Here is a 26,958-nt window from a genome sequence, read left to right as displayed (position 1 = left end):
GCGACCTTTGCAGGTACAACAACAAAAAAAACTTTAACACTCTTTTGCATATGGTTCATGATTACAAATTGTGTACAACACATGTGCAGTGAACGTGGATCGAACACGTGACCTTCAGATCTTCAGTCTGACGCTCTCCCAACTGAGCTATCCCCGCATCTGGTAACTCTCTTGTGTAGAAATTAGTTGACGTGGAAATTCTAATATGATGTGTGTTAATGAGTTTAGGGATATAGTTGAAAAAGATGTTATGTATGCGACCTTTGCAGGTACAACAACAAAAAAACTTTAACACTCTTTTGCATATGGTTCATGATTACAAATTGTGTACAACACATGTGCGGTGAACGTGAATCGAACATGTGACCTTCAGATCTTCAGTCTGACGCTCTCCCAACTGAGCTATCCCCGCAACTGGTAACTCTCTTGTGTAGAAATGAGTTGACGTGGAAATTCTAATATGATGTGTGTTATTGAGTTTAGGGATATACTTGAAAAAGATGAACCATAAGTTATGTATGGGTACAACAAAGGACTCTAACTCTCTTTTGAAGATGAATCATGAGTAAAGAGAGTATACATGTGCAGTGAACATGGATCAAACACATGACTTTTAGATCTTCAATCTAATGTTCTCCCAACTAAGCTATCCCCACAACTTGTGATATCAAATTGAAAGTGCAACGAGCTAGCTTAAGATTCGTTGGAATGAAACTCTATCATAAGTAGTCTTGGATCATCGTGTTGCTGAGAAACACGTTTGAATCAGGAGTTTTATCATGGTGATCTTTTTATAGGCTATATCTCATTTTTGTATAAATGTGTTGACATGAAAATTTTAATATGAAGTGTGTTAATGGGTATAGAGATTCTTCACAACGTTGAACCATAAACTATGTATGTGACCTTGATGGGTACAACAAAAGGCTATTACTCTCTCTTTAGGAGAAATGAGTTAAAATGAAAATTCTGGCATGTAGTGTGTCAATGGGTGTAGAAATTCTTTGAGAAGATAATATCATGAATTATGCATCAGGAGAGTTTCATGTGCAGTGAACATGAATCAAATACGTGACCTTTAAATCTTCAGTCTGATGTTGTTCTAAGGCTATCCTCGCAATTTTTAGTTGAAAATAGAAAAGGTAATAATCATACTTAACATTTTTCAACATTTCCAAATACAAAGAAACTCCGAGCGGAGGAGAATCCATATAAACACATTTGTTTTCAAAATTTCATTAAGGTGATGTGTATATTTTAAGTTGTCATGTCATTTGGTACCAAAAGTCTACAACTCTCATCACCATGTTTGTAGGTACAGTTGTAACTCTCTTTTGCATAAAAGAGTTAACATTAGAAATTTTGATATGCTATGAACGCAGATCAAAAACTTTCAGATCTTCAATCTAATGTTCTCCCAAATAAACTATTTTTGAATTCATCCGATTATGAATGTTTAATGTGGATCAACATTCTGGTAATTAAGTTTTCTCACCCCTCCTAAACATCGTTAATTTTAGAGATTCTTTGAAATATGAATCATTTATCATTAGTGCTATGAACCCAAATCAAACACATGCTTTCAAATCTTGAGTCTATCACTCTCCCGTCCCTACCGCGTTAGTCTTAGCAACTTAGTTTATCAAAACCATAAATATCAAATTTGTAATTTAATTTTTTTTCCTTTTTTAAAAAAATTATTTAATCCTTAAATATTTAAATTGTGTTAAGAATAGTTAGTAATAAATTATAGTTTAACATATATATTATATTTGATATTTTATTATAAGGCAAATATCTAATATTTGCCTTATTACCATGGATATATTTCTATTTATTGTTATTTCTATTTATTACTATTTCCATATCAATATAATTTATTTTATTATAAATAACATAACTTTCAAACTATTTAGCTGGGTGGATTAATCAAACCTTCTTAAATTAAATTGGTTAACAATTTAATATATAAATTTAAATATTTAACAACTTAGTTTAAAATTTGTAATAATTTAAAAATATTATAGGAAAGAAGTGTCGATATAAAGCCTAAATGAATAGAAAACTAAATTATTAATAATTAGATAATTAAAAAACTAAATCATTGAATATGAATAAAAGTAATATTTAATCTTGTTATTAACTAATTTTGAAATATATCACGCCGTTGGAAGCGAGTCCAACCCGCAGAAGCTTCGAAAACGGCCCAAAAACCACGACAAAGGCAGCAAAGCCGTATCGACTCTGGGAACGATTCCAGAGCCAACCTCCTGTTTCGTGAAAAACTGGCGCGAATACGGCTCTCCGGCGACCATTTTCGCCGGAATCTCAAATTTCTAGATTTGCTTCGGCTGCCGAGCAATTCGGTAACAACAAAATTGATTAGAAATGAATTTCTATGCTCATGACCTGTCTCCGTTGGATTTTAATTTTGGCCACTCCGAATCGTACGGCCAGTCATTCTCTCGCCTTCGCGCTTCGTCCGCTATTTCTTCAAATGTCTTCCTCGATGAAGACGACGACGTTTACCGTCCTAGCTGGACTGCAAGAAATAAGGAAGAAATGCCCACCGGCTGCCCCCCCAATCGCCGGCATGACGGTTCGTCGCCTCTTCCATTGGGAATGGACTGGAGCCCCCCTCCTCAGAAATGGGTATCGGATCTTTTATTGTTCTTTTCATTATTTTGGGCGTTGCGTGTTCTTGTCATAGTTTTGGAATTCTGAATTATGAGTTTTGTCCTGAATGGCCGTCCTTTTTCCATTTGGTTTTTCCTTTCATGACCATGTTCAATTTGTAAGTTGGGTGAAGTTGTTAGTTGCATTTAGTATCCCCATTACATTTCACCTTTTGGTTGCGATTAGGTCGGTGGCAATTTGAATATGATTAGAGCTGACTATCGTTTCATTAGGCTATGTATAATACTGCGGATGAAGTGATAGGAGGACATTGATCATTGTCAGTTCGCTCGTTCCCTCTAGAGTTAGTGCTTGAGTGCTTTTGGGCCTCGTTTAGCCCCTAATAAAGGTGATGTTCTACAATTGAGGAGGTACTTGTGAACTCTTCATTTCGGGATAAGAGCATAATCTTGTGGCATGCATTTAATGCTTCTTTATGGGCGTTTGACCATGCGAGCTTTTGTAATGGTCAGTTTTGTTCAACTCTTTTGGACGGAAGTTCCTTCTTGTAGGTAGTTGTGGAACTCCTTTTGTGGATTTGTTCTATATATGCCCATGTTCTTTCTTTCATTCTTCTCAATGATAGCTTGATTTATTTTCAAAATGAAAAAAAAGTGCATAAGAAAGGATAAGGCATTTATTTAGTTGTTCATGAATTACATACTGGGTTTCTTGCAAAATACCTCTAACACTCAACCACCCTGCTGCTTGCAAGCTAGCATGTTGTTATTAGGATGTTGATCGATACTGATCTGCTTTCATATGTCTTATGATATGATTTGGGGTTTGTGCTGTGGAAACTTCCAAAAAATGATTAATTGTCGATGGCTTGTTATAGTCAGGGCATTGAGTGTTGTTTGTTATGCCCTCTTACGGGTTTTTGGGTCAATTCTTTTGATTTTCTGTTATTTTGTACCTTTTTAGAGACGTAAGAAGTAGTTTTAACCATGGAAGATGACGTTGGTTTGACATTATGGGAATTTAACCAATGTAATGACCTGCTTTTCGAGTCTTTGAATCAGGGATTGCCACGTGGACTCAATGGTAAAAAGAGCGGTACGTTTTTTTCAAAATTGTAAAGTGGGGGACGCAAGGATTTCAAAATTCAAACACAACAGTAAAATTTGATGTAAAAGCATTTAAAGATACAAAATCACGTTCACGAAATCACATCAAAACAATTTAATCAAGAAACGACATTAAAATAATGAAGAAAAAAGACGACTCGACCTAAAGGCCTTCCCAGTAGTTGCACAGTTCCTTAAGCTATGTGCTTAGTCAGAGCCCTATAATTGGTCAATTCCTTGGCTCGGGTTCGTTTCTAGCCCTCTTAGGTTCATAAAGTTCACATACCCTATTTACTTTTATTCCAAGGGAGTAAGTCAGCCATTATTGTGTATTCGGGTTTTAGGGTGCACTTATCCGCTAGTTTCCTACTTTCCAAGGTCCATCAAGTCATCGTGCTTCCTCTGCATAAGTCAGGCTGCCCTCGTATGTCTTGGGCACGAAGGTGATCTAATGGGTATGGAGGAGTCGTTGCTCGTGATAGGTGACCTCTCAACCTACCTATAACTCCATACGTGCTTACTACTCAGGACTAGCCAGAAGCTCCCCTAATGACACCTTACAATGCTCCCTATTCCTATGCCATTCCAGGCTAGAACAATGCAAGGTCGGCTCCCCACTAGGCACAACCAAAACTCCTGCTGTAGTATCTAAGCAGTAGTCGGAATCTCCCCTAATGACACTTGATAATGCTTCTTATTCTTACGTCATTCCAGGCTAGAATAGTGCAAGGCCGACTCCTTACTAGGCACAACCGGAGCTCCCTCAATAATACCCTCTAATGTGCCACAGTTCTAAGTGGGTGACATTGCGTTCCTATACGCTAAGTAGACCCTCACCAGTCAAGGTGAGTTCACGATTAGGGGTTTCGCTCCAACCATTCCTACATAGACCTAGTCGACCCATGTCATCATAATGGACCCTAAAGGTGGCTCAAGGACCAAGGAAAGGTAAAACATAGGTTAAGACTCACTAACAGGTCATACACATCCTCTAGATTACATAGCATCTAGTCCATACATAGATATTCTAACCTCCTAACATGCTTCTTGTGGCATAATTGGCATTAAATCATAAATCATAAATATCTACACATCATACTGCTAATGGAGCAAAGTACGGTAAATCATAGCATATCGTAGTCGTAACGAAACATTCAAATCAATTAGAGTCAAATTTTGCATAGTGGAAGTCCTAAAACATGCGCTCGAGCTCAATTGTCATTAAATCATACTTTAGGGCTTAGCTAATCCATTTCTCATGCTTCCTTAAAACATGCTGTAGTTCATAGGCCCTAGCCCTAGTCGGTTCCTACAAGTATTTCTTGCTTAAAAATTCAAATGGTTACTTACATGGTTGTCGACTTTCTGGCTCAGTTCAAGAATTCAAGAATTTCAAATTCCCTAAAATTTTTCAAATATGCCCTAACTTAAGTGAAAATAAAACTGGTGAAGATTGATTGAAACTTGGAAACCAAGAAGCTTCAAATTTGTTAAGAGGTCGAGAAACTAACCGTTGACCGTATGGTCATCTTTCCAACTCGCGTGCATGCCTTTCTACTTTCCTTCCATGTTTTTTGAAAAATTCTTTTATTTATTTCTTAAAACTCCGGATGTTACAACCAACCACATGCCTCAATGGAGTATCTTGCTCTATCTATCGCTGTTTTTCTTCTCCCTCTTTCACATGCAGTTCTGCCAGAATAGAAAATTTTATTGCAGTTTTGAAATGGTAGCATTCCTTTATTTTGTTCTATGATGGTATGAACTACTTTTGGTTGAAATAGACCAGAGAGTTTCTAATCATAGTAGTAGAGATTGGCATTTATGTTGGGCCCTTGCAAGCACTCTCTATCAAATTACTTTTGCTTTTATTGTCCTTTTATATTTACTAATTGGAATGGGTTATTCTGAGCTGAGCTACTTCATTCTCAGCCGTATTTACTTATTTTATACTTTGTATTGTATTATTGAAAAGTTCATTGTTTCCTTGTTAAAAAAAGGATGGACAGGGCACGCTGTGGCCTCATGATCCACCTACTGGATGGAGTTATTGTGTCACGATTCCTTCTTGGACGACAATTCCCAAATCAAATGGTTCAGTTCCTGTGGTGGTAGTTTCCTTGTTTTCTGTTGTTAAATTATGATCTTCCTATTCTATTCAACTTTGATCTGCAGTATTCTTGTTATTATAAGGTTGTTATAGACTGCTTATATTCTTGGCTGGATTCTTATTTGTTTTTAACATGGCTGTAGTGCTCAATATTTTAAAAAAGCTTTATGTTTTCTTTCTCCTGCTCAACATTCAAAATTTACAGTTTTACACGGTTCAAGTTGGACTGCAATCCCCACAAGGTATCACCTCTACAAGAGGAATATCAAGAAGATTTAATGAGTTTCTAGAGCTATTTTACGAGGTAACTGTCATTATCTTATGCTTCTTAAAATTGTTACTGTCTTCACTATGTACTATTTATATCAATTTTAGGCGTTACTGTAATTTTTCTTTCACTCATAATTTGGCAGATTCGTCTTTAAGCATGCTTTGAACTTATTAGTGCTCTTCATTATCTTTTGTAGCTCAAAAGAGCATTGCCCGAGAAACATTTGCCTCCAGCTCCTTCAAAAATGGTTTTGAGAATGAAAAACAGTACATTTCACGATGAAGTAAGTCGAGTCTCGTGTTTCAATTTTTCTTTATTTTTTACGTTATCGCTGAAGGTTAAAACTGTTTAATCAAGTAGGAATGATGTAATTTTTTATGATTGACAACTCTGCCTGATAATGATGACTTATCAAATCAAGGAACTGAAAATAATCTAAAATGCCATTAATATTTTCATTGTAGCGGAGGTCTTCCTTGGAGGAATGGATGGAAAAGATTCTGTTAGACATTGACGTTTCGAGAAGTGTTCCAGTGGCAAGTTTTCTTGAACTGGAAGCTGCTGTGAGATCTTGTAGGTGTCATATGGATGCATGTTGACATGTTAAATGAAAATCTTGAGCAATCACTTATGATTTAAGTGAACATATTAGACATGTTCGATGGATGATTATTGTCTATTATTGTTGTATATCATTAACCGGCTGCTGAGTTTTTGCATTTTAATTTTTCAGTTTTCAGTGATGTTGATCACCAGACATCTGATGAGGTTTCTTCTAATAGTATCATGGTCCAACCAATTACGCTAACAAGCTCAACTGTGCCTATTGCTGCTGCTGCTTCTGTTGCCTCCAGTCCACGTGATGATATTTGTTATGGGGGACCTGAACTTGGAACTCTAAGACATGGAGATGAGGATGCAGAATTGGGAATGGATAAACTTGCATTGGATAAAGCTGGAACAGACCTGGAAAATCTTGTTGTAAGATCGAACGAAGACGTTTCCGTGAGACGATTCCTTGCATCAAAGGTATGTGTGATTTTGATTGTGGGTCGTTTATGTGCTTCAGTTTTATGTACTTAAAGTATCTTCATGATGTGTAAGATCCGATGCTTCAATTTTTTGGGAGTTCTATTTTTGTTTCCTGTCCATTCTGGAGACTTGTAACAGCACAAACCCACCGCTAATAGATATTGTCTACTTTGGCCCGTTACGTATCGTCGTCAGCCTCACGGTTTGAAAACACGTCTGTTAGGGAGAGATTTCCACACCTTTATAAGGAATGCTTCGTTCCCCTCTCCAACCGACGTGGGATCTTGAATAAAAAGCACCAGTAAGAACGTCCTAAAGAAAACATGCAATGCAATCTTAAACAAAAAGGAAAACTTTTCCCAAATGCAAATAATATGGCAGAACTTTAAAAGAAATGCCTGAAGATGAATGTAAAATTAAAATCTGAAGGGGGTCAATTGTGTGCTTTATTACTTGTTTGATCTCATTCATTTAGATTTCAAAGAGCTAATAGACTGCCTTGAAACTTTTTCAGGATGAACAGTTGCCCATGGAATCGACAATAATGTCAATTTTAGAGGAGAACAAATTTTTACTGCAAGAGTTGGATGCTTCAAGAGAACAGCTCGAGTACTTGCAAAAACAATATGAAGAGTTTGTGACGAAATCAAAGGCAGATGTTGAGTTGTTTATCAAAGAAATTAAATCTCTTCGAGATACACAGTTAGACATGAAGCAGGAGTGCAGCCAATTGACGAAGGAGAAATCAGAATTAGAGGTAAATTTCTTCTTTTCCCCTTGTAGGTTTATGTGATGTCCCACATTCGTTGGGGAGGAGAACAAAGCACCATTTATAAGGATATGAAAACCTTCCCCTAGCAGACGCGTTTTAAAGCCTTGAGGGAAAGCCCGAAAGGGAAAGCCCAAAGAGGACAATATCTGCTAGCGGTGGATCTGGGTTGTTACAAATGGTATCAGAGCTAGACACCGGACGATGTGCCAGCCTTCTCATTGTTCTCCGAAGGGGGGTAGACATGAGGCGGTGTGCTAGTAAGGACGCTGGACCCCGAAAGGGGGTGGATTTAGTGGCAGTCCCACGTCGATTGGAGAAAGGAACGAGTGCTAGCGAGGACGCTGGGCCCCGGGGGTGTGGATTGTGATGTCCCACATTGGTTGGGAAGGAGAACAAAACACCATTTATAAGGGTGTGGAAACCTTTCCCTAGCAGACGCGTTTTAAAGCCTTGAGGGGAAAGCCCGAAAGGAAAAGCCCAAAGAGGGCAATATCTGCTAGCGGTGGATTTGAGTCGTTACAGTTTCAATGCAGGTTTCTGGTAAGAATGATAGACACTGGATGAGGATCCCCTTGTCTAATACCTCAAGTCAGAATGATCTTACCTCTAGGCCTTCCATTGATAATGATCGAAAAGCTGACACTAGTTGGACAACCACAAATCCATTTCCTCCATCTATGACCGAAACCTTTAGCCAAAAGAAGTGCACCCGGAAAATCTCAACCCACTTTATGAAAAGCCTTCTCCAAATCTAGTTTAAGGACAACTTTTTTATGGTGCAAATTCCAGTCATCAAGAACCTCGTTAGTAACTAGGGAAGCATCCAAGATTTGTCTGTTTTCCACAATATCATTTTGTTTTCAGCAATAGTGTGAAGGACATGCTTCAATCTATTTGACAAAACACATGCAATAGTTTTATATGCACAAGGAACAAGGCTAATAGGATGATAATCAGATACTGATTTTGAATCCAGCTTCTTTGATATCAAGCTTATATAAGTTTCATTCAAGGGATCATTTATAATACCCCAATTATAAAAAACATCGATCACAACCAAAAGGTCTTGTTGGTAGTGATCACGAGTGTTTGAAGAATTCAGAAGTAAAACCATCGGGACCCGGTGACTTACTTGATCCCAAAGAATTCACAGCTAGGAGGACCTCATCTTTGGTAAACTTCTCCAGATAATTAGCTTGCTCTTCACTTATTGGACACCAACCAAGGTTGGTAGGGAGGAAACTTGGGGTGCCCTTTGTGTATAAAGCTTGATAAAATCAGTGGATTCTTTTTCAATCTCCCTTGATGTGAATAGGCTATGCCCTTCACCTGATAACACTTCCATAATGTAACTTTCCTCTTTCGGGCCGCCACAATGCGATGTTTTTTTCTGTTTTTTTGGTGTTTTCATCCCTTCCTGGAGCCAATAAATGGATTCTTTTGCTGTCAAATATTCAATCTATTCACGGATAATTCTCCTGGAAATCAGCTGATCAAAGGATACTGGTCCAGCATCTTCACCACACCTACCTTTGTTCTAATGTCTATTGCCTCCGTCTTTAATCTGTTTTCTGTAGAGAGAATTTCAAACTGAAAGACAAATTGTGATTGATGTTCTTAATTAACTTATATTCCGGGCGCCTCTCTCATGCCCCACTCGGCATCTGTCTAACGTATCTTGCTACTTTTGTGGTCTTCTTAATGTTGTGGTTATTGCGGCTCCAGGAATTTCAAATGAGAAATCATTTAAGCTTGATTTCGAGTATTATGTAGAATAGGGAAAATCATATGCGTATCAAGCTTACAAATACCATAACAAATGTTTTCCAATCAATGAGAGGATTGTGACATGAAACTTTCTTAGAAAAGGACTTAGTGATCTACATTGCTGCACTAGAAGATGGTTCCTACATAGATATTAAGTTTTTTCTCCGTGTATACAATGTTTATTTGCCTCTCTAATAGCATGTAGCCTTTCTTCTGTTTTGTTTAGAGGGTATTTCAAACTGAAAGACAGAGAATGGAGCAAGCCAAGATTGCTAATCAAAAGCTTCTTCATGATTGTGAAATTCTTCAATACCGTCTTCAAGACTCTAGTGTTGACTTCTTCATTGAGGAAGGAGATAAAGTAATCTTGGAAACTGCTTCGACTGCTCATGATGCTATGGATCTATTGGCGACATCTGATAATCACATTAGCCTTATTTTAGCAGAGGTGCTTTTAAAATGCATTTGATTTGGATCTCTCTCTATTGTCCCCTTTATTTTCTCTCATTCTTCGTTCATCCTGATCCTTAACACTTCCAAGTTTTGGTACATACGCACAGGCGAAGCTTCGTGCACACGATGCGGATGGCACGGCTGGATCAGCCAGTCCAAATGGGGCACGTGAAGGAGCACCTGACAAAGTATTAAGAAACACACTAGCAGATATGTTCGTCGAAAATGCGCGATTACGGACACGGGTGAACTCTGTCATTCGCTGTGCTCTAAATGCAAATCCGACCCATGAGAAAGATGAAAATGAATCTCTCTTGGGAGTGTAAGAAATTGTTGTATGTATGGGCCTTCTTCTGTAGTGACAAGAACAGGGGAGCTTGCTCTTGATCAGGTAACGAAAAAGCAAGTGCTTGAATTGAATGTGTGGCTTAATTTGGTATTTGTTGGCCATTTGATGAAGTTTGATTGACATTCAACTGAAGAACATCACCACTTGTCTCTCTTGTTTCCACTTGTCTCTCTTGTTCATGAACAGAAACAGAATGAAGTAAATGCTCAAATGGACGATGGGATTCTTTTGGGAGTTTTAAAATCTGAGTTTGAAAAGAAAAAAGTAAACTGTTGTTTGAAGGTTGAGTATAAATGAAGTGATGTATTTTATTTAGATCAAGTATGTGTTATAGTTCGGGTTCGATCCATTCATATATCAATTTTTAGTTTAATCCGTCACGTTTAGTAAATGTTAAATTTGTTGATGATGAACTTGTATGCCATAAAACAAAGAGGAAAAGGAATGCACCTTCGACACAAAAACTTTAAAATCATTTTAAAACATGGTTAAAATTATTTTTGTCAAGCTCAAAATTACTTTCAAACATGTTTTTAATTTTTTAAAATTAACTTAGTATTTGTTTTCATAATCACAAGAGATTTTCATACCATAAACGTTGGATTCGAATAATTATAAGCGTGTGAGTAGAGTAAATTTTTAATATGATAAATTATTTTAAATATTTTTAAATCACTCACAGACATGTTTTTAACATTCACTAACAACAAGATTAAAAGTATAAAAATTAAAAATTCGATTGACTAAATTAAAACATGAAATTTTAAAATATAATTTTTTATAGTTGAAGGTTGAAACAAGTTGCGGGGATAGCTCAGTTGGGAGAGCGTCAGACTGAAGATCTGAAGGTCGCGTGTTCGATCCACGCTCACCGCAAACGTTTTCCCCATTATTCCTTTTGTTAATGGGCTGGGCTCTTTAGAACTGTGGATGCCCGACAGGACTACAATTTTAGGCCCATATTAAAAGCCGACAAACTAAAGGGTTGGTTCGTCATTTACCGAATATAAAGGATCCGAGGCAATGCGGAGAAAGCTAGAAAATGTTAGCACGAGAATTAAGCAGCACAGCATCAAAGCAAATTGCGGGGATAGCTCAAGACTGAAGATCTGAAGGTCGCGTGTTCGATCCACGCTCACCGCAAATTCGTTTTATTTATTCCTTTTGTTAATGGGCTGGGCTTTTTAAAACTGTGGAGGCCCAACAAGACTATACATAATTTTAGGCCCATATTAGAAGCCGCCGACAGACAAAAGGATCCGAGACCCGATTTGACCCGTTTTAGTCACTTCTCTTCGTCTCCTTCTGTTTCATTGTTTCTTATTAGTTAGAGGATTAGTTAGCTTTTCTTTTATGTTTCCTCTTCCTTAGAGGATTAGTTAGTTGTTTTTTTTTTTTTTTTTTTAAATAGTACAAACTACTCATGCATGCAACAATATATATGTTTTTCGAGGTTAAAAAGTAGAGAACAAAATAAGAAAACGTACAGGTCATTGCCCAGCTAAAAGGTTGTCACGAGTAAGTCCATTTAGGAAACCAAAGGCTAGGATCAAGTAGCATACACCAAATTTCTAATTACTCGTTTACCAACAATCAATGGAATGAAACGAGCAAAAACTAGTAGATTGGAAAATAAAATTACATTGATTGCGGACAAGCTTCTCCATTAGTACGAGGCATTTTGGAGAAGTTTAAAATAAAGTCACAATAGTTTAGGATCAAAATGGACAATAGAATTGTGGTTCCTAACAAATGTAAAAATGGAAGCGTTCGTTGTCGCCATTAACAACAACTCCAAAGCTCCGACTAGTCGAGACAGAGACGAAGAAGCCAATGAATTCTTTCATAAATATGAGAAGTGGGTCTGTTTAAAATTCTTGACTTTTCAATGGAAATTGACATGATTCGCTTGCCAACTTTGAATTTTGACCCACGTTCTTCCCAGCTTCATAAAATATCTACATTTAATATCATTGCCCACCTCCATATAAACTAACATATAAAATAAATATAAAGTGAATGGATAAAAATAAAATATTAAATCATTTACGATTAAAAACAAAAAAAAAAAAAAATAATAATAATATTATTAGTAATTAAGATATTATTTTTTTAAAAGATAAATGTGTACCCAAAAATCAAATGAATTAAGTCGGTTAATGACTGTGGGACCCACAGGAAAAACATCTCAATTATATACCCAAAAACATAATCCAAAGTTATAAATTATCTATTAAAAAAATATGCAAAAATACCTTTAAATTATTTAATACTAAATGTATAGACTTGTATTTTTAAAATAATTATTTTGTAATATTTTTTATAAAAAGAAATTATGAGACCGATATTCGAAATCATGCAATCCTTATTACAATATAATATAATGAAAATTGCAATAAAGAAATATAAAAATATATATATATATATATATATATAGATAAAAGTGTAAATTAAATGATTTATTTATTTATAAATAAATGACAAAATACAGCACGACACGTCGACATAAATATGGCCGTGACTGGAATGACACAGCCAAGCACTCAAATAATAACAACAAAAAGAAAATAATAAAATATAATAATTATTAAACAAGGAGAACCAGTCAAAGTAGGGAAGTATCTAGAAGAAGTTCAAAACTAGGCCAAACAATGTGGCGGAGATTGCGGCGGCGACGGTGTTAGCGGAGGAGAACGGTGAGCCGCTGCCGCCGGGGTTCGACGCTGGACCGCCAGCGCTAGGACCCGAGCTTGGAGATGTTGCAATGGAGGTTGCAGGAGCGTTGGATCTGGTGGCGACAACATTGATTGCTAATTTTTGACCTAATTCACAGTCTTGGTTCTCCGTGCTGATGTAGTAATGCTCGCCGGGAGCGGTGAGCACGATCGTTGCGGGGCTCGAGTCGATGCTGTCGCCGATTTCGTCGTCGTCGCTACATATATCGAACGATCTCTTTGTTACTCTTTCCACATCGTGTACTTCGGGTCGGAAATTGAACACTGCAACACGACCAAATTTAAATGTTTGTAAATAAGTGATTGCTCGATAATAAGCAAGTTCTCTTAAATAGGACGTATTGAACTCATAAATTACTCTCGGTAGTCATAAATTACACCCGATTATAATAAATTACTCTGGATCGTTTTTTTAGTCAGAGACCAAGGATTCTATTTTATCATTAATTGAAATCGAACTTACCTAGAGAATCGCCGACTGCGAATGTCTTGCCGGCAGCCCAGTTGGTGTAGAAAGCAGCGCCGCCCTGGGGAACGGTCCATCCGACGGCGTCTCCGACGACATGGGTCACTGGAGCTGGCTTTGGGGGTGGTGGACGAGCGTTGGACGGTGGAGGCATAGGTCCAGAGGCAGCGGCTGTAACATTGATTGCTAATTTCTGACCTTGCTGGCAGTGCCTATCCTCGCTGCTAATGAAATAATACTCGCCGGGAGCGTTGAGGAAGAACCTTGCAGGGCTAACGTCGATGTCCTCGCCGATGTCATCGTCGTCGCTACATAAATCGAAGGATCTCTTCGTCACTCTAACTACATCGTCTCCGGCTGAAAAATTGAACACTGCAACAGAATTGGGTTATTGGGTGATTCACAAATTTCAATTTCAAAGCTTCAATTCAATCGGAGAAGAGCTCAGATTCTTACAGAGAGAATCGCCGACAACGAATTCCTTTCCGGTAGCCCAGTTGACGTAGAACATGTTGCCGCCCTGAGGAATGCGCCAGCCAGTAGCGTCTCCGACGACATGGGTCACGGGAGCGCGTGCGGAGGTTGGGGGAGGAGCTTTGGTAGAAGGCGGCGTTGGAGTTATCGGGGCGGCGGGGGCGGCGGTGACATTGATAGCTAACTTTTGACCTTGTTGACAGTGAGTATCCTCAGAGCTGATGAAATAATGTTCCCCTGCAGTTGTGAGACGCATGGTTGCTGGTCCAATTTCAATGGAGTCGCCGATTTCATTGTCGTCACTGCACATATCAAACGACGCTTTCGGTACTCTCGTAACATCGTCCCTATCCGTAGTGAAATTAAACACTACAACAACAAAAACCCAATTCATAATTTCATTAGTTTCTGCTAAAACAGAGGATCTTAAAGAAACAGAGGATCTTAGAGAAACAGAGGATTTTAGAGAAACAGAGCTGTAAATTCCTTACCCAAAGAATCACCGACGGTGAAAGTTTTACCAGTGGCCCATTTAGCATAGAAATCAGCGGTAGGAGGGATTCTCCAGCCGGTGGAGTCACCGACGACATGAACGGTCTGAGCGGCGGAGTGATGAAGGAACAAAAACAGAGCAAGACCCAGAACAAGAGCGACTTTAGCGGCCATTTTTAGTTCTTCCTCTGTTAATCTGCAAGCAAATATGAAGATGAAATGTGGAGAAGAGTAATGGGTATATTTATAATGAAATTGGATTGAAAAGTAAAAGAGAAGATAAGCATAAGATTGAAGTATTGTACGGTGATGCAACGAAGACGACGAGAAGCTTCGGTCACTGCCAGGGGGCAGCGCCGGTCAAAGTCTGGATATGTGCTTTAGAATGATCAACGATTGGGGGCTGCTTGTGAATGTGAAAAGGTAAATAATTCTTTAAAAATTTTATAGAATGGAAAACTAAAGTTTGGGACTAGAAGGGTTTGAATCTGTGTGGATTTTGTTTTGTTGTTCATATTAATTTTAGTTGAAAAATTGAGTCTTTTGTGAAGACTTATTTGTGTAAGCTTTTATTTTCTTTTAAATAATATGAATTGCAGAGAGTTCTAAGTTTGATTTGGTCTTTCTTTTACACTAATTGTTGTTTGATTTGTTGATGAAAAGTTTGAAAATTAAAATTATGACTTTTTTTTTTTTTTTTTTTCAGAACATAGTTTTATTATCTAATCAATTTGATTTTGGAGAAATTAAAATTTAGATTTGACATTTGATCGACATTTCTCTGTAGTGCCATCACATTATTTACTTTTTGATTCTTAGAGTAAAATTATTGTCAAGATAACCTTATGGGGTTTCATACCCTTATAAGAGAATGGGTTGGGGGCGAGTATCCTTGCAAAATGTCTGGTGTATGACTTTGATACCATTTGTAGCAGTCTAACCCCCCTTTAGGGGCCGCTGGTACACTGTCCGATATCTGGCTCTAATCCCCACTTGGGAACCAAGCGTCTTCGCTAGCACATCGTCCGGTGTCTGACTCTGATACCATTTGTAGCCGCCCAATTCCAGTAGATATTGTCCATTTTGACATGTTACGTATCATGTTAATTCTTTTAAGATTTTTTGTTCATCCTATCTTCAAGACCAGTAGGAGTCCAAGCCCATGACTAGCCGACATTGTCCTCTTTGGACTTTCCATTTTCTGGGTTTTTCGTTTTAAAACGTGTTTGCTATGGAGAGGCTTCCACACCCTTATAAGAAATGTTCCGATGTAAGATCTCACAAAATCACTATCATTCCGATGCAGTCTCAATTCATTCATGTATCTCATTTTTACTCAATGTCACATTTTTAGTTCAACAAGTGAAAATGAAAATTTAAACCTCCAACTCTCGGGATTAACTGTTCTAACTAGTTGAGCTTTATTCAAATTGTTATTTAGCGTTTTAGCTCAAATATATTTTAAGCACTAACAATTATTCTTTTGGTAATGAAAGATGTTAGGTATATTGGTTTCCGTATTCTTACAAGTAATTGTTTATAAGTCAGCACATTTATCATAAGATTTGATATCGGGTATTTAAAAAATTGATATTAAATTATGTTTTCATGACATGTGGTATGCAAATAATATTATTCATTGGGTTCATAACAAAAGTTGTAGGAAACTTCCCAAACGTTACATATTTTATATAATATGGTATACACTTTCATGTTTTTCCATTGCCACTTTTTGATTTTGAACTTTCTAATCCTTAAATTTGGCTTTTCTCTCAAGACTCTCCGTATTTTCTTCTCTCGACAAAGACTTTCACTTACCAAATCAAGACTTGTTGTTCTTGATATCGCACACGTTAGATGAAAAAAGATTTAGAACGGTTTTTCAACAAATCTCTTCATCATTTTCTCGTAACAGCTTCAGTTTTCTTAAATCTTGTACTAATAAAGATATTTTATGGTAAGAAACCGTGCAAACTGAAAGAATATATAAAAATAACTCGACCGAGTTGATGATTTCAAAAATTTCGGGTAAGATGTAAGCAAAGAGACATTAAATCTAATAACCTTCCTCTTGTAGGCATCTCGACCCTCTTACAATCCTACTATTCCTCTCTAGCTATGTATTCCGCTATCAAGAGTCCCACAACACGTCCTCTATCATAGAGCAACAATCTTTGTCATGAACCAAACGTAACCCGAGCTCAAACAATGATTTCATAGTATAAAGATGTTGTCCTTCCATTTTTCCACGTTTTTGTACCAAAAGTCCATCATCATTATGTCACTATGATTATGTTCATATCTACACATTAATACTGTTTACATTACAAGTGTACGATATAAAGCTGACTGTGTCCCTGTTAAGCCAGGGACCATTCAGAGAATTGACTAGCTAATAATACCAACAGCAGCAGCCATCCCCGTGTCCAAGCAAATATTAGGCTTTAATGGTCAAAGCCCACCGCTAGCAGATATCGTCCTCTTTGGGCTTTCCCTCTCGGGCTTCCCCTTAAGGTTATTAAAACGTGTCTGCTAGAGAGAGGTTTCTACATCCTTATAAAGAATGCTTCGTTCTCCTCCCTCACCGATGTGGGATCTCATCGCTACAAAACTTCAAACACGGAGAAATCAAGATAGGCAGAGTAATGGAAAGTTCTTCTACTTCATTTATTATGATCCAACGGACACAAATGCCTGATATCAGAGATGGTAAATTTGACATACTTATGGCATACACAGGTATCAAGTTTCACTAACAATGGCTATCAGTTGGCTTGGATTGTAGCAGCTAGAACAAGAACATAAAGAACAAAACTAAACCCATCTAACATCAGAAGAGTTATCTTTTTGCAACCAAGTCTAGCCTTAACAACGTTAAAATTACAGTCATTGAAGCAATTTCAAACTTACAAAAGTGTGGTGGCATGTTCATTTGGCTGTGCAAGTTGTGATGGTGAATGGAGAAGGGGGACGTATAACTTTGTTACTTACCGGTTTCGATCACCTCTCTCTCGTTTTTGTTCACTCTTTCCTTTGTCTGGATGTCGTGCTTTTGTGCGTCTTCGTTTTCCGTGGTCGTTCCCTCGGATGCTGGAGTTCCTGCAACACCATTTTCCTTGATGTTACTAGCATCTGCCTTTTCCTGTTTCATACAGCATGATTCATTAGCTTTCTCAGCTTCAGTTTGTGGTCTGTTTTCCCCTTTATCTTGTCCACCCACCAATGCCACACTTTCAACAGCTGTGGCTACCTCTTGATTTTGAACATTACCATGACTTTGATCTTCAGCATCTAACTGACCGTTTTTGGTTATCGTCGTGTTACCGGGCACATTCTCAATGCCGGGTTCGTCTTTTGTTTCGACAACGTTCTCGGCCTGTTCATCCTTGGCCGTTTCAATTTCCTTGTCTTTTGTTTCAGCAACGTTCTTGGCCTGTTCATCCTTGGCAGTTTCAATGTCTTTTTCAGGCTCTTCATCCTTGGCATTTTCAGGTTCTTTTTCTTTTGTTTCATCAACCATTTTAGGCTCTTTATCCTTTTCTTTCTCGATTTCAGCGTGCTCCTTCTCGGACATTTCGACATCTTTAACATCAGTTTCCTTTACACCCTCGGAGTTCTTAGCTTCCTTCTTTTTCGAGCCAGGAGACTTTCTAGCTCGTTTCCTCGGGGGATCTTCCTGTGGGGGAGGCGTTGTCTTAGCCTTCTCACTAATCCTAGCAGATCTTCGAGGTGTCTCACCAGTACTCCAATCAAAATCCGATAATGCAACATCTACAGAGTGTGATTTCAAGTACTGCTCGAGCTGTTTTCGATTACTGATCTCCTCGCCAGTCGGTGCTATGAATATGACTTCGTTCTTTCTTGGTGTACCTCCCTTCTTGGGTGATAACTGGAATGAAATAAAACAGGAACTATCATGATTATCATCATCAAAGCCAAAGAATGAAAGGGAAAAATAGAATCATTCAGACCCAGAATGATTTTACACAACCAGAACCAGCTGGTGCAAGTAATAAACGTTATCCTCAGTCAAGGGAACACAGTTTTCAGGTTAAAAAAGGAAAACAAATCTTTAATTCCCCCTCTCGTCCGTGTTGTAAAAGCACGGGGCACACTAAAATACGTCCACGGGGTCGGGCGGGGTTAGGGAAGCCATACATACATATATATACATAGATGTCCAAGGGACAGGGCAGGGACGAGGAAACGGGAATTTCCATCCCTAGCCCTGTTTAGCTAACGGGTAGAAATCTCTCCCCACTCTCACCCCTAGTCTTTCTTTTTCTCGACCCCAATTAGGACTTCAAGAACCAAGACATGCGCCTGAAGCGAGTCGTATTAGGGGTGATTTGCTTCGAATGTGGGCTTTTCCTGTTAAGATAGCTCATTAGCTTGTACTGGAGCTCCTCTGTTTCTATAAGCTTAGCAGAATGTGATTAAAAGTTTGTGAATCTGCAAGGCACACATCCTACAACCTGATTCTTATAGAATTGATTAATTTTTTAAAGAGAAAGCCCTGTTTTTCTTCCCTAAATATCTCTAAATCTTGCTGAATTTACTGAAGCCAAGCCCTAAATAGCATCAAAAAGGGCAGAAACTATGAGCAGAAGCAGCCAATTTGTAAGGCAAACACTTCCCAAATCAAGAAAAACCCTAATCACAAAGGCAAAGAGCGAAGACATTGACAAACCCTAGAACTAAAAACACAGCAGCAACCACAATTCACCAAGAACAGATTAATACCAACATCAAAAACAGAGAATCAAGCAAAAATTAGAGACACCCAGAAACAGATCCAACAGAAAAACAAAGAAATAAAAAGAATCAAAAAGCTGAAAACACAAGAACAGGGAAGAAAAAAGAGAGTGAAAAAAAAAAACCAGTTTCTTCCAAGAAGGTGGAGCTGGAAGATGAACAGAAACTTCATCTTTAGCTCCTCCTTCAACTGGGTTTTGAAGCTCTTCTTTGCTCTGCACTCCCACTTCGTCTTCCATCTCTTTTTCCCACTTGCAAACAACACAAACTTTCAATTCGCTTTGGCCTTTGGGAGTCAAAACTCTTCTATAAACTCTCTCTCTCTCTCTTCACTCTCTCTCTCTAGATTAAGATTAAGATTAAGATTAAGATTAAGACGCATTTATGGGTTAAATCAGGAGGGGTCGAAGCTTCATGAAAGTTTAGAGCTTAGCTTCACCAATAAGTGATGCCTTGCCTTATCTCTCTCCATTCACTTTTATCCATACAAATTTTGCTCAGAGTAATTTATAAATTTCAAAATAAATAAATAAATAAATCTGTACCCAATGAATTAAGTGATCCCTAATCCATATTTTGATTCTAAATCTTTTGCTAAGTTTCTTTAATCAATGAACCAACCAGTTAGAAACCATTAGCCGCGTTTTACTCCCCAAAACACATTTTTTAGCGAACAAAACGGTCAATACACGCGCCAGACAATGCCCGTGAAACCCACGTCCCTATAGTTTAATATCTATTATTTGTTTTGTCCATTTTAATTATTATTGTTTAAATATTGTCAATTATGCAATCATATTTTTAAATTCTTTTCAAATTGTCTTTTGATTATACATTTACATAATATTTAATTAGTTAGATGATGAATTATAATTTTTTTTATATATTATTTTTTTAATATATCATATCAATTTATAATTTAATTTAAATATTTATGAACGTCAATCTAAGCTTAGTTTAATGGATAATACACAAATTACAATATTAAAAACTAATTATTTAATTTTCTAATTTAGAATTAATGAAATAAATATACTTAGATTGTAAATTTTGTCCTTAAATTTTTTTAATTTAATATATATATATATATATATATATATATATTAAATTTAATGATTTTATTTTATAAAATGATAAATGTGAAGCCACGCGGCGGTGGGGGAGTTGAAAAAACATGACGGCACACGTGGAAGAGTGAATAGCGTTTTTGGATAAGGTCGCTTATCAACTGTATTGGAATCTCACTTTCAGGTCCGCCCACGATTCTCCCCTTTATTTCTCTTTTTCTCCTTTCCAATTCGGGTCTTTTATCATCCACTCTCCTTCCGCCACGTGTTTAGTAAGGTTACATCTATATATTCGCGTAATATTATTTATTCTTGGTGGGCCCTCTTTGAAATTTTGCTTCTAAAATTGTGAATATTTTTAAATAAATAATATTGATAAATACTACTTGTTTTTACCATATATATTTTTAATTAAATTAAATTTTAGAAACTAAAAGAGTTTTCAAATCCTTGTTTTTATTTTTAAATTTACCTCCTAAATCAATTATCAAATACAAATTTAAATAATTAAATAGATTTTTTAATTTTAAGGTGGATAAATATAATGTTTTAAAAAAAATTAACTATTAAACATATTTTAAATTTTGAGCTTAATAAAATCGTATTTTTTTATTTTTGTCATAATATATTATCCTAATTTTTCAATTTATAAATTAGTTTTAAAGTATTTATACTTAAAATTATAGAAATTAACTTTAAAATTAATTTTTTTTGCTAGAATAATAAAAACTCTAAAAGCAAATAAAGATCTAATAAAGTACCTTTTGGGAGTATTTATAGCTAATTTTGTTGGTCAACATTACTTAAAACCTTTTTTATTCTTAAAAAAAACGTGTTGCCAAAAATATAATTAACAACTAATAAGATGTGATAGAATAATTTGCATAATTATTATCTTATTAAACTTTTCCATTTATTTTTTTCGGAATCAAATTTTTTTTTTTTTTTTGCTTGAAATTTATATCATTTTTGTTTTCATTTTTATTTTTATATTTATTATCAACTATAATAACAAATCTTTAAATATATATATATATATATATATATATATATATATATATATATTATATACTATAGTTTTAAATACCGTGGTTTAAAAAATTATTATATATTTATTTAATAAATAAGTAAAAATATAATTATGTTTAGTCGAGTTTATTCAAATTTTAATATTATAACACATTAACAACTTATTTACTATTACAATAATAAATAATTTAAATGTTGCAAGCAAGGTGTGGGGACTATAATTTGTCCCATCCCGTTTATTATTTTATCTTATTTATGTTCAAATTTTATTAACAAAATAACGATTAACATTATAACAATAATGAATTTAAAGAATTTCGATCAAATTTTATTTTATAAAAATTGTGTAAACGTACATTATTTGTACTTTAATTTGCTATTGTTTTCAACTTATAATTAATATCACCATTACATCATACATATATACATATATATTATATATATATATATATTGGGTAGAAAAATGAATTGCAATTTATTATGAGATATAAAAACTATATAATTAATAGATATAAATGGACTTAATATTTGATAGAGATACAAAAATTGACTTACCACCTAATAATTTTTTTGTTTTTTTTTTTTTTATAAAAAAATCTATTTAAATTAATTAATAGCTTTTATATATGTCTTTATGTTAGGTATGTAATTAACAAAACATATAATTTTCAACCTAATCTACAGCTTCTAATTCTTTATGATACCAATTGCTTACAACTCTCCATTGATTGTGATATTATTGCCAAATTTAAATTTAATTTAATCATTAAAATGTTAGTCACTTGGGTTTAAAATTTTATTCCAACCATACGTATAAATATTAGCACTAGCGGTAATCATCATTTCGAGCCTATTTTTCATAATTAGTCTAGGTTGAATCGGCTCGATCTTAAAAGGTATAGGTTCAAACTCGGTTCAAGCACAATACTGACATGCTTAAAACACTATTTAAGTTTGGGTGAGTCAGTGCAACCTTTAATACCTATACGATGAAAGGATTGAACCATAGACTTAAATATTTTTATGTTTTTTTTAATTATTATTACTCAACAAAACCCTTGATATTAGAAGGTTTTATTTTAGCATTTTTATTTTGAAATTTATTTAATTGATTATCTCACTTAAATTTTTTTATTAATTAATTTTTTTCAATTTTTTTTGTGAGAGATATATATACATACGTTTGTTTAGGTTAGTTCAACGATGAGCTCATTGAACTGAGCAGACGACATGTCGATTCAAACATTGTTAAGGTCAACTCATGGTTGTCCTTTCACAGGGTAATCCATATCTAATCTAATAAATTAAATGGCGATTAAAGTGAAATCAAATCATTATACAATTAAAATAAAATGATTTTTAATAATTATCAAGCAAAGGTGCTATCACGTAGGTATCATGAATTATAGAAATTTTGTATCGTTAATTTTTGTCTGTTAAATTATAAATTTAGTTTTAAAATTTTGAGAATTGTATTTATTTGGCAATATTCACGTAAAATTCACAAACATTTGTTAAACACAAATTAGTTTATATATTTTATGTGACACATAAGTAAAGGAGAGGTACATGAATGAACCAAAACCACATAAATAAAAAAAGTGATCGGCTTCTGTATTGAGTGACTTCCTAAGAATTTTATGGGAAATGCATGTGAGTGATGACAAAACATGTACTCGTGTTGGTCTGTGTTGTAGATATTTTTCACTCCTAAGAAGCGTAGAGTACCTAACCATGTTACCGGGGAATGCTAATTTAGATTTCGGTTTTTTTTTTTTTTATCAAAATTTTTAGAAATTTGAATTCAACCACCAATGAATTTGTTGAAATAGGCAAGTGGAGATAAGTGGATTAGAAGATAACAATAGGCTTAAACCCAATTAATTTCATTAATTAAATGATTAAAATAATATGCATGTGGCTGCTTTTTTTTTATTAGTGATAATATTGTATAGCTGTTTGAGAAATTATAATATAAATCAGCTACATACTACTAACCATAAAATTATATAATAATAATAATAATACAAACCTTAATTGGATATTACAACATTAAAATACTTAAGAACATGCTTTGGAACAGCTTGGCTGATGCATGAAAGATAATGACACTGCCACAAACAAAGAATATCATACAACAAAAACATCTTATTGCAATAAAATCAACGATCAGGATCGACATCCCGTACACCCATGTCCAACCTCGATCGTTCAGGAATCAACAACAGTCATTGTTACTCCAATCAGGATCAACATCCCGTACACCCATGTTCAATCTCGATCGTTCGGGCATCAACAACAGTCATTGTTAGTTCGATCAGGATCGAGATCTCGTACACACACCCATATCCAACCTCGATCCATTGGGCATCATGGGTGTCGTTGTTAGTCCGATCAGGATCGGGATCGAGATCTCGTACACCCATGTCCAACCTCGATCATTCAAGCATCAACCGCCATTGTTAGTCCGATTAGGCTAGAGATCTTGTACACCCATGTCCAATCCCAATCGTTCGAGTGTCGACGGGGATTAACACAACACCCTGATTCTTCAAATTGGTAACTTTGTCATAAAGGTACAGAGAAAGTAAGGCTAAATCTTGCTCCATGGAACAGACAGGCAGAAGGGGCTTCAAAAGTGGGTTTATTTATGAACTTTTTACATTTTATGAGTTATAGAAAGGGTTACAAGTGAGGGAATCATGTTCATACACATGTGAAGATATCTTACAGTGGCAAGGAAAGTAGTAGTGTGTTATATATTTGATGAGATTAGGAAGATGCAGCCAGATGTGAGAAACCGGGCCGAGACGTATGCCTTTCCTCTGTTTCATACTGCTGTGGCATATCGTCTTCTTCGTCGACATCGGTATCCCAGAGAAACCGTGCGTATGAAGCTAGAAGATAGCTGTAAATAGAGAAAAATTTGCAACTAAATCAATTTTGAAGCAATATCTCAAACAGAGAAGCAAACAGCTAAGAAAGATTCTCTCCATTTCAATGCTTCAACAAGAAATTGTATGACATAAACTTCACAAGCCTCACTGAGAGATTCTAATAATGAATTGTAACATGATCCATATATGAACAGAGATAGCTATGTCAACTCTTGAAGAAATGACACAATCAAGAATGGAATTGATATCGAAATCGAACTCAGAATCTGTTCATGTTCTTGTATTCATGGCCATAATCAACTTGATCTATAAATGAACAGAGATAGCTGTCTAAACTCTTGAAGAAGTGACACAATCAAGAACGGAATCAAAATTGAACTCCGAATCTGTTCATGTTCTTGTATTCATGGTCATAATCAACTTGATCCATATATGAACAGAGATAGCAATCTAAACTCTTTAAGAAATGACACAAACAGGAATGGAATCGATATCAAAACTGAACTCAGAATCTGTTCATGTTCTTGTATTCATGGCCATAATCAACTTGATCCATCATCAAAATCAATCAAAAGTAAACAAATGAACCAGAATCAATCAGCCCACAAGATAAGATTTCCAATCTGTTCTAAATGAGCTAAGAAATCAACTTAAATGCATTCAGATTCTTACCAATCATCAGGGGAACTTTGAACAGCTTGATCAAAATAGGTCGCAGCTCGTTGAGCATCCTTCTGTGTATGCCAAATTAGATCAGCATAAAGCGATAGAACACTTGAATCATTTGGATCAGCTAGAATTGCCCTTTCACAAAACTCTTCGGCTTTGGCAAAATCTCCATGAACCTAAACGGCAGAGCAGAATCAAAAGGGGCTGCCATTGAAGAAATTTCCAAGAGATTTCATGCTAATTAAGGTACCTTTTTCAAGAACTTAGCATAATTTCCAAGTAGAAGAGCATTGTTAGGGTTCGCTTCAATCATCTTCTGATAATAAGCATCTGTGCTATTGTTAAACCCTGACTTATCAGAATCCCCTCCACCACCGCTGTTGGAACCTCTTCCGCCGCTTCCACCTCCTCCTCCGCCACACACCCGGCCGCCGTCGCTTCCCGTTCCGCCGTCGACCACCAGCATCTGCAGAACGCATTCATCGCGAACCTCATCATTTGGTACTTTCAGACCCAACCCAGAATTCAAAAACTCTCCAGGAATCGAAGACGACGGCGAATCTGAAGTGGGTCTAAGATCTTGATCTCGAACTGATACTCCATTCTCCTTGGATTTCACTTCCGATTGAAATTTCCAACTCTTGGGTACCGGAATCTTCTTTCTGGGATCTGTAATATCTAATTCTAGCAGATTTTGGGTTACCCTCTTCACTGAATCATTCGATAAAGGCGGTGGAGGGTGAAAAGAGGGTGAAAAGAGGGTGTTAACGAGAGCGACTTGGTTCTTCGAAACGGGAGGAATTGGTCCGATTCTGAAGGGGAGGATTTGGATTGGTGAAGCCAAGAATTAAGAATTGGGGTTGAAGAATTTCTCAACAGCATCATTAAGCGCTACGAAACAAGGAATTTGAGAGGGGATTGAAGGATTGATTTATGTGAATTGAAGAAGAACGACAAGTTCTTAATGGAAGTTAATGGAAGCAAAAGTGGGAGACAGCCAGAAGGCTGCATGTATGCCTCTTTTCTTACAGCTGAAGTGGCAAGTTGAGCTTTTATAGGGGCTATGGGATGATGCTCATTTTACATCAATTTTGTTTGTTTCTTCAAATTTTTAATTTCTTGTTCAAAGAAAATCTTAAATATGTATATTGTTTTCTATATTTTGTAGATTTGTTGGTTTCAATTGGGTTTTACCAAATGAATGAGATTGAAGTAGAGATAATTTTTTAAGAGATTTAATTTTACTAAAATATTATTTTTAAAAAATTAGATAAATTACAAAGTTCAACATTTTTTATATATAATTTAGCAAAAAAAAAAAAAAAAAAAAAAGTTGAGTTCATCTTTTTTTTTTTATTATTTTTTATTATAATCAAAATTGACATAATTTTGAGACGAAACTATGTCCGATAAGATAAAGTTTACTCTAAATACCTTGTTGACATAATTCATATACTTTATTAAGGTGTATTGTTTTGAGGCTTTTTCTAATATGGGAATAACAAATTAGACTAACTTACAAGATTGATGTAAATTTTAATTAAATCTTTTTAATAATCAATTTTTGTTTACCGTTCTTATAGTTTCAAACATGTTAATCCTTGTGTATATTAAGATAATTTTAATAATTTTAATATGAGATAAATTTGAAATTTAGGTTCAATCATAATTTTTAAGTGTCGGATTATAATATAAACTTCACATTTCAAAATTTTGATACTTGGTAGAAAAATATGGACAAATTTATCATTTAAAATATTTGGATCGTAAAAATGAACTTTTGACCTCAAATGTCGTCAATAAAAGACACAAGAGAAGGGTCCGACCACGACTCTAGCTAAATTTTGGTAACAGTAGAAATAACAAATTAATTTTAT

At 35.7% G+C, this 26,958-nt stretch overlaps 4 protein-coding genes and 3 non-coding genes across 9 annotated transcripts; 2 read left to right on the top strand and 5 right to left on the bottom strand.

Moving 5' to 3' along the window:
• Window positions 1-84: 84 nt before the first annotated feature.
• TRNAF-GAA (transfer RNA phenylalanine (anticodon GAA)) lies at window positions 85-157 on the bottom strand. The gene has a single exon. It is a non-coding gene; the product is annotated as a tRNA-Phe (tRNA).
• Window positions 158-339: 182 nt separating this feature from the next.
• On the bottom strand, window positions 340-412 carry TRNAF-GAA (transfer RNA phenylalanine (anticodon GAA)). Its single transcript has one exon. It is a non-coding gene; the product is annotated as a tRNA-Phe (tRNA).
• A 1,761-nt stretch (window positions 413-2,173) lies between these two features.
• LOC111778131 (PX domain-containing protein EREX) lies at window positions 2,174-10,872 on the top strand. The gene is made up of 9 exons (XM_023657796.2): window positions 2,174-2,652; window positions 5,744-5,854; window positions 6,059-6,157; window positions 6,321-6,407; window positions 6,589-6,697; window positions 6,858-7,153; window positions 7,671-7,913; window positions 9,922-10,143; window positions 10,256-10,872. Exons 1-9 carry the CDS (start codon window positions 2,389-2,391, stop codon window positions 10,472-10,474), a joined length of 1,650 nt encoding a protein of 549 aa, XP_023513564.2. The 5' UTR covers window positions 2,174-2,388; the 3' UTR covers window positions 10,475-10,872.
• Window positions 10,873-11,300: 428 nt separating this feature from the next.
• On the top strand, window positions 11,301-11,373 carry TRNAF-GAA (transfer RNA phenylalanine (anticodon GAA)). Its single transcript has one exon. It is a non-coding gene; the product is annotated as a tRNA-Phe (tRNA).
• A 1,564-nt stretch (window positions 11,374-12,937) lies between these two features.
• LOC111778056 (uncharacterized) lies at window positions 12,938-15,096 on the bottom strand. The gene is made up of 5 exons (XM_023657676.2): window positions 14,970-15,096; window positions 14,664-14,860; window positions 14,155-14,541; window positions 13,696-14,070; window positions 12,938-13,496 (listed from the first exon to the last, which is right to left on the bottom strand). The coding sequence occupies exons 2-5, from the start codon at window positions 14,836-14,838 to the stop codon at window positions 13,120-13,122; spliced, it is 1,314 nt and encodes a 437-aa protein (XP_023513444.2). The 5' UTR covers window positions 14,839-14,860; window positions 14,970-15,096; the 3' UTR covers window positions 12,938-13,119.
• Window positions 15,097-16,876: 1,780 nt separating this feature from the next.
• On the bottom strand, window positions 16,877-19,795 carry LOC111778629 (uncharacterized). 3 transcript variants are annotated; one of them, XM_087119319.1, is made up of 4 exons: window positions 19,545-19,789; window positions 18,098-18,553; window positions 17,656-18,040; window positions 16,877-17,267 (listed from the first exon to the last, which is right to left on the bottom strand). In XM_087119319.1, the coding sequence occupies exons 1-4, from the start codon at window positions 19,656-19,658 to the stop codon at window positions 17,197-17,199; spliced, it is 1,026 nt and encodes a 341-aa protein (XP_086975445.1). In that variant the 5' UTR covers window positions 19,659-19,789; the 3' UTR covers window positions 16,877-17,196. The 3 variants fall into 3 exon arrangements, with proteins under 3 accessions (XP_086975445.1, XP_023514327.2, XP_023514329.2); XM_023658559.2 differs by having other exon boundaries at window positions 17,656-18,553; window positions 19,545-19,795; XM_023658561.2 differs by having other exon boundaries at window positions 16,877-17,275; window positions 17,656-18,553; window positions 19,545-19,791.
• Window positions 19,796-23,618: 3,823 nt separating this feature from the next.
• On the bottom strand, window positions 23,619-26,126 carry LOC111779289 (uncharacterized). The gene is given in 4 exon segments (XM_023659408.2): window positions 23,619-24,423; window positions 25,085-25,257; window positions 25,332-25,826; window positions 25,829-26,126. Coding segments are annotated over 4 exon segments (942 nt in total). The 5' UTR covers window positions 25,967-26,126; the 3' UTR covers window positions 23,619-24,287.
• Window positions 26,127-26,958: the final 832 nt, after the last annotated feature.

The sequence above is a fragment of the Cucurbita pepo genome, chromosome 17 (assembly GCF_057944985.1).
Source record: "Cucurbita pepo subsp. pepo isolate OVF chromosome 17, ASM5794498v1, whole genome shotgun sequence".
In the NCBI taxonomy this organism is placed as follows: domain Eukaryota; kingdom Viridiplantae; phylum Streptophyta; class Magnoliopsida; order Cucurbitales; family Cucurbitaceae; genus Cucurbita; species Cucurbita pepo.
The sequence above is the reverse complement of the archived record's forward strand: the minus strand, read 5'-3'. Positions and strand labels throughout refer to the sequence as shown.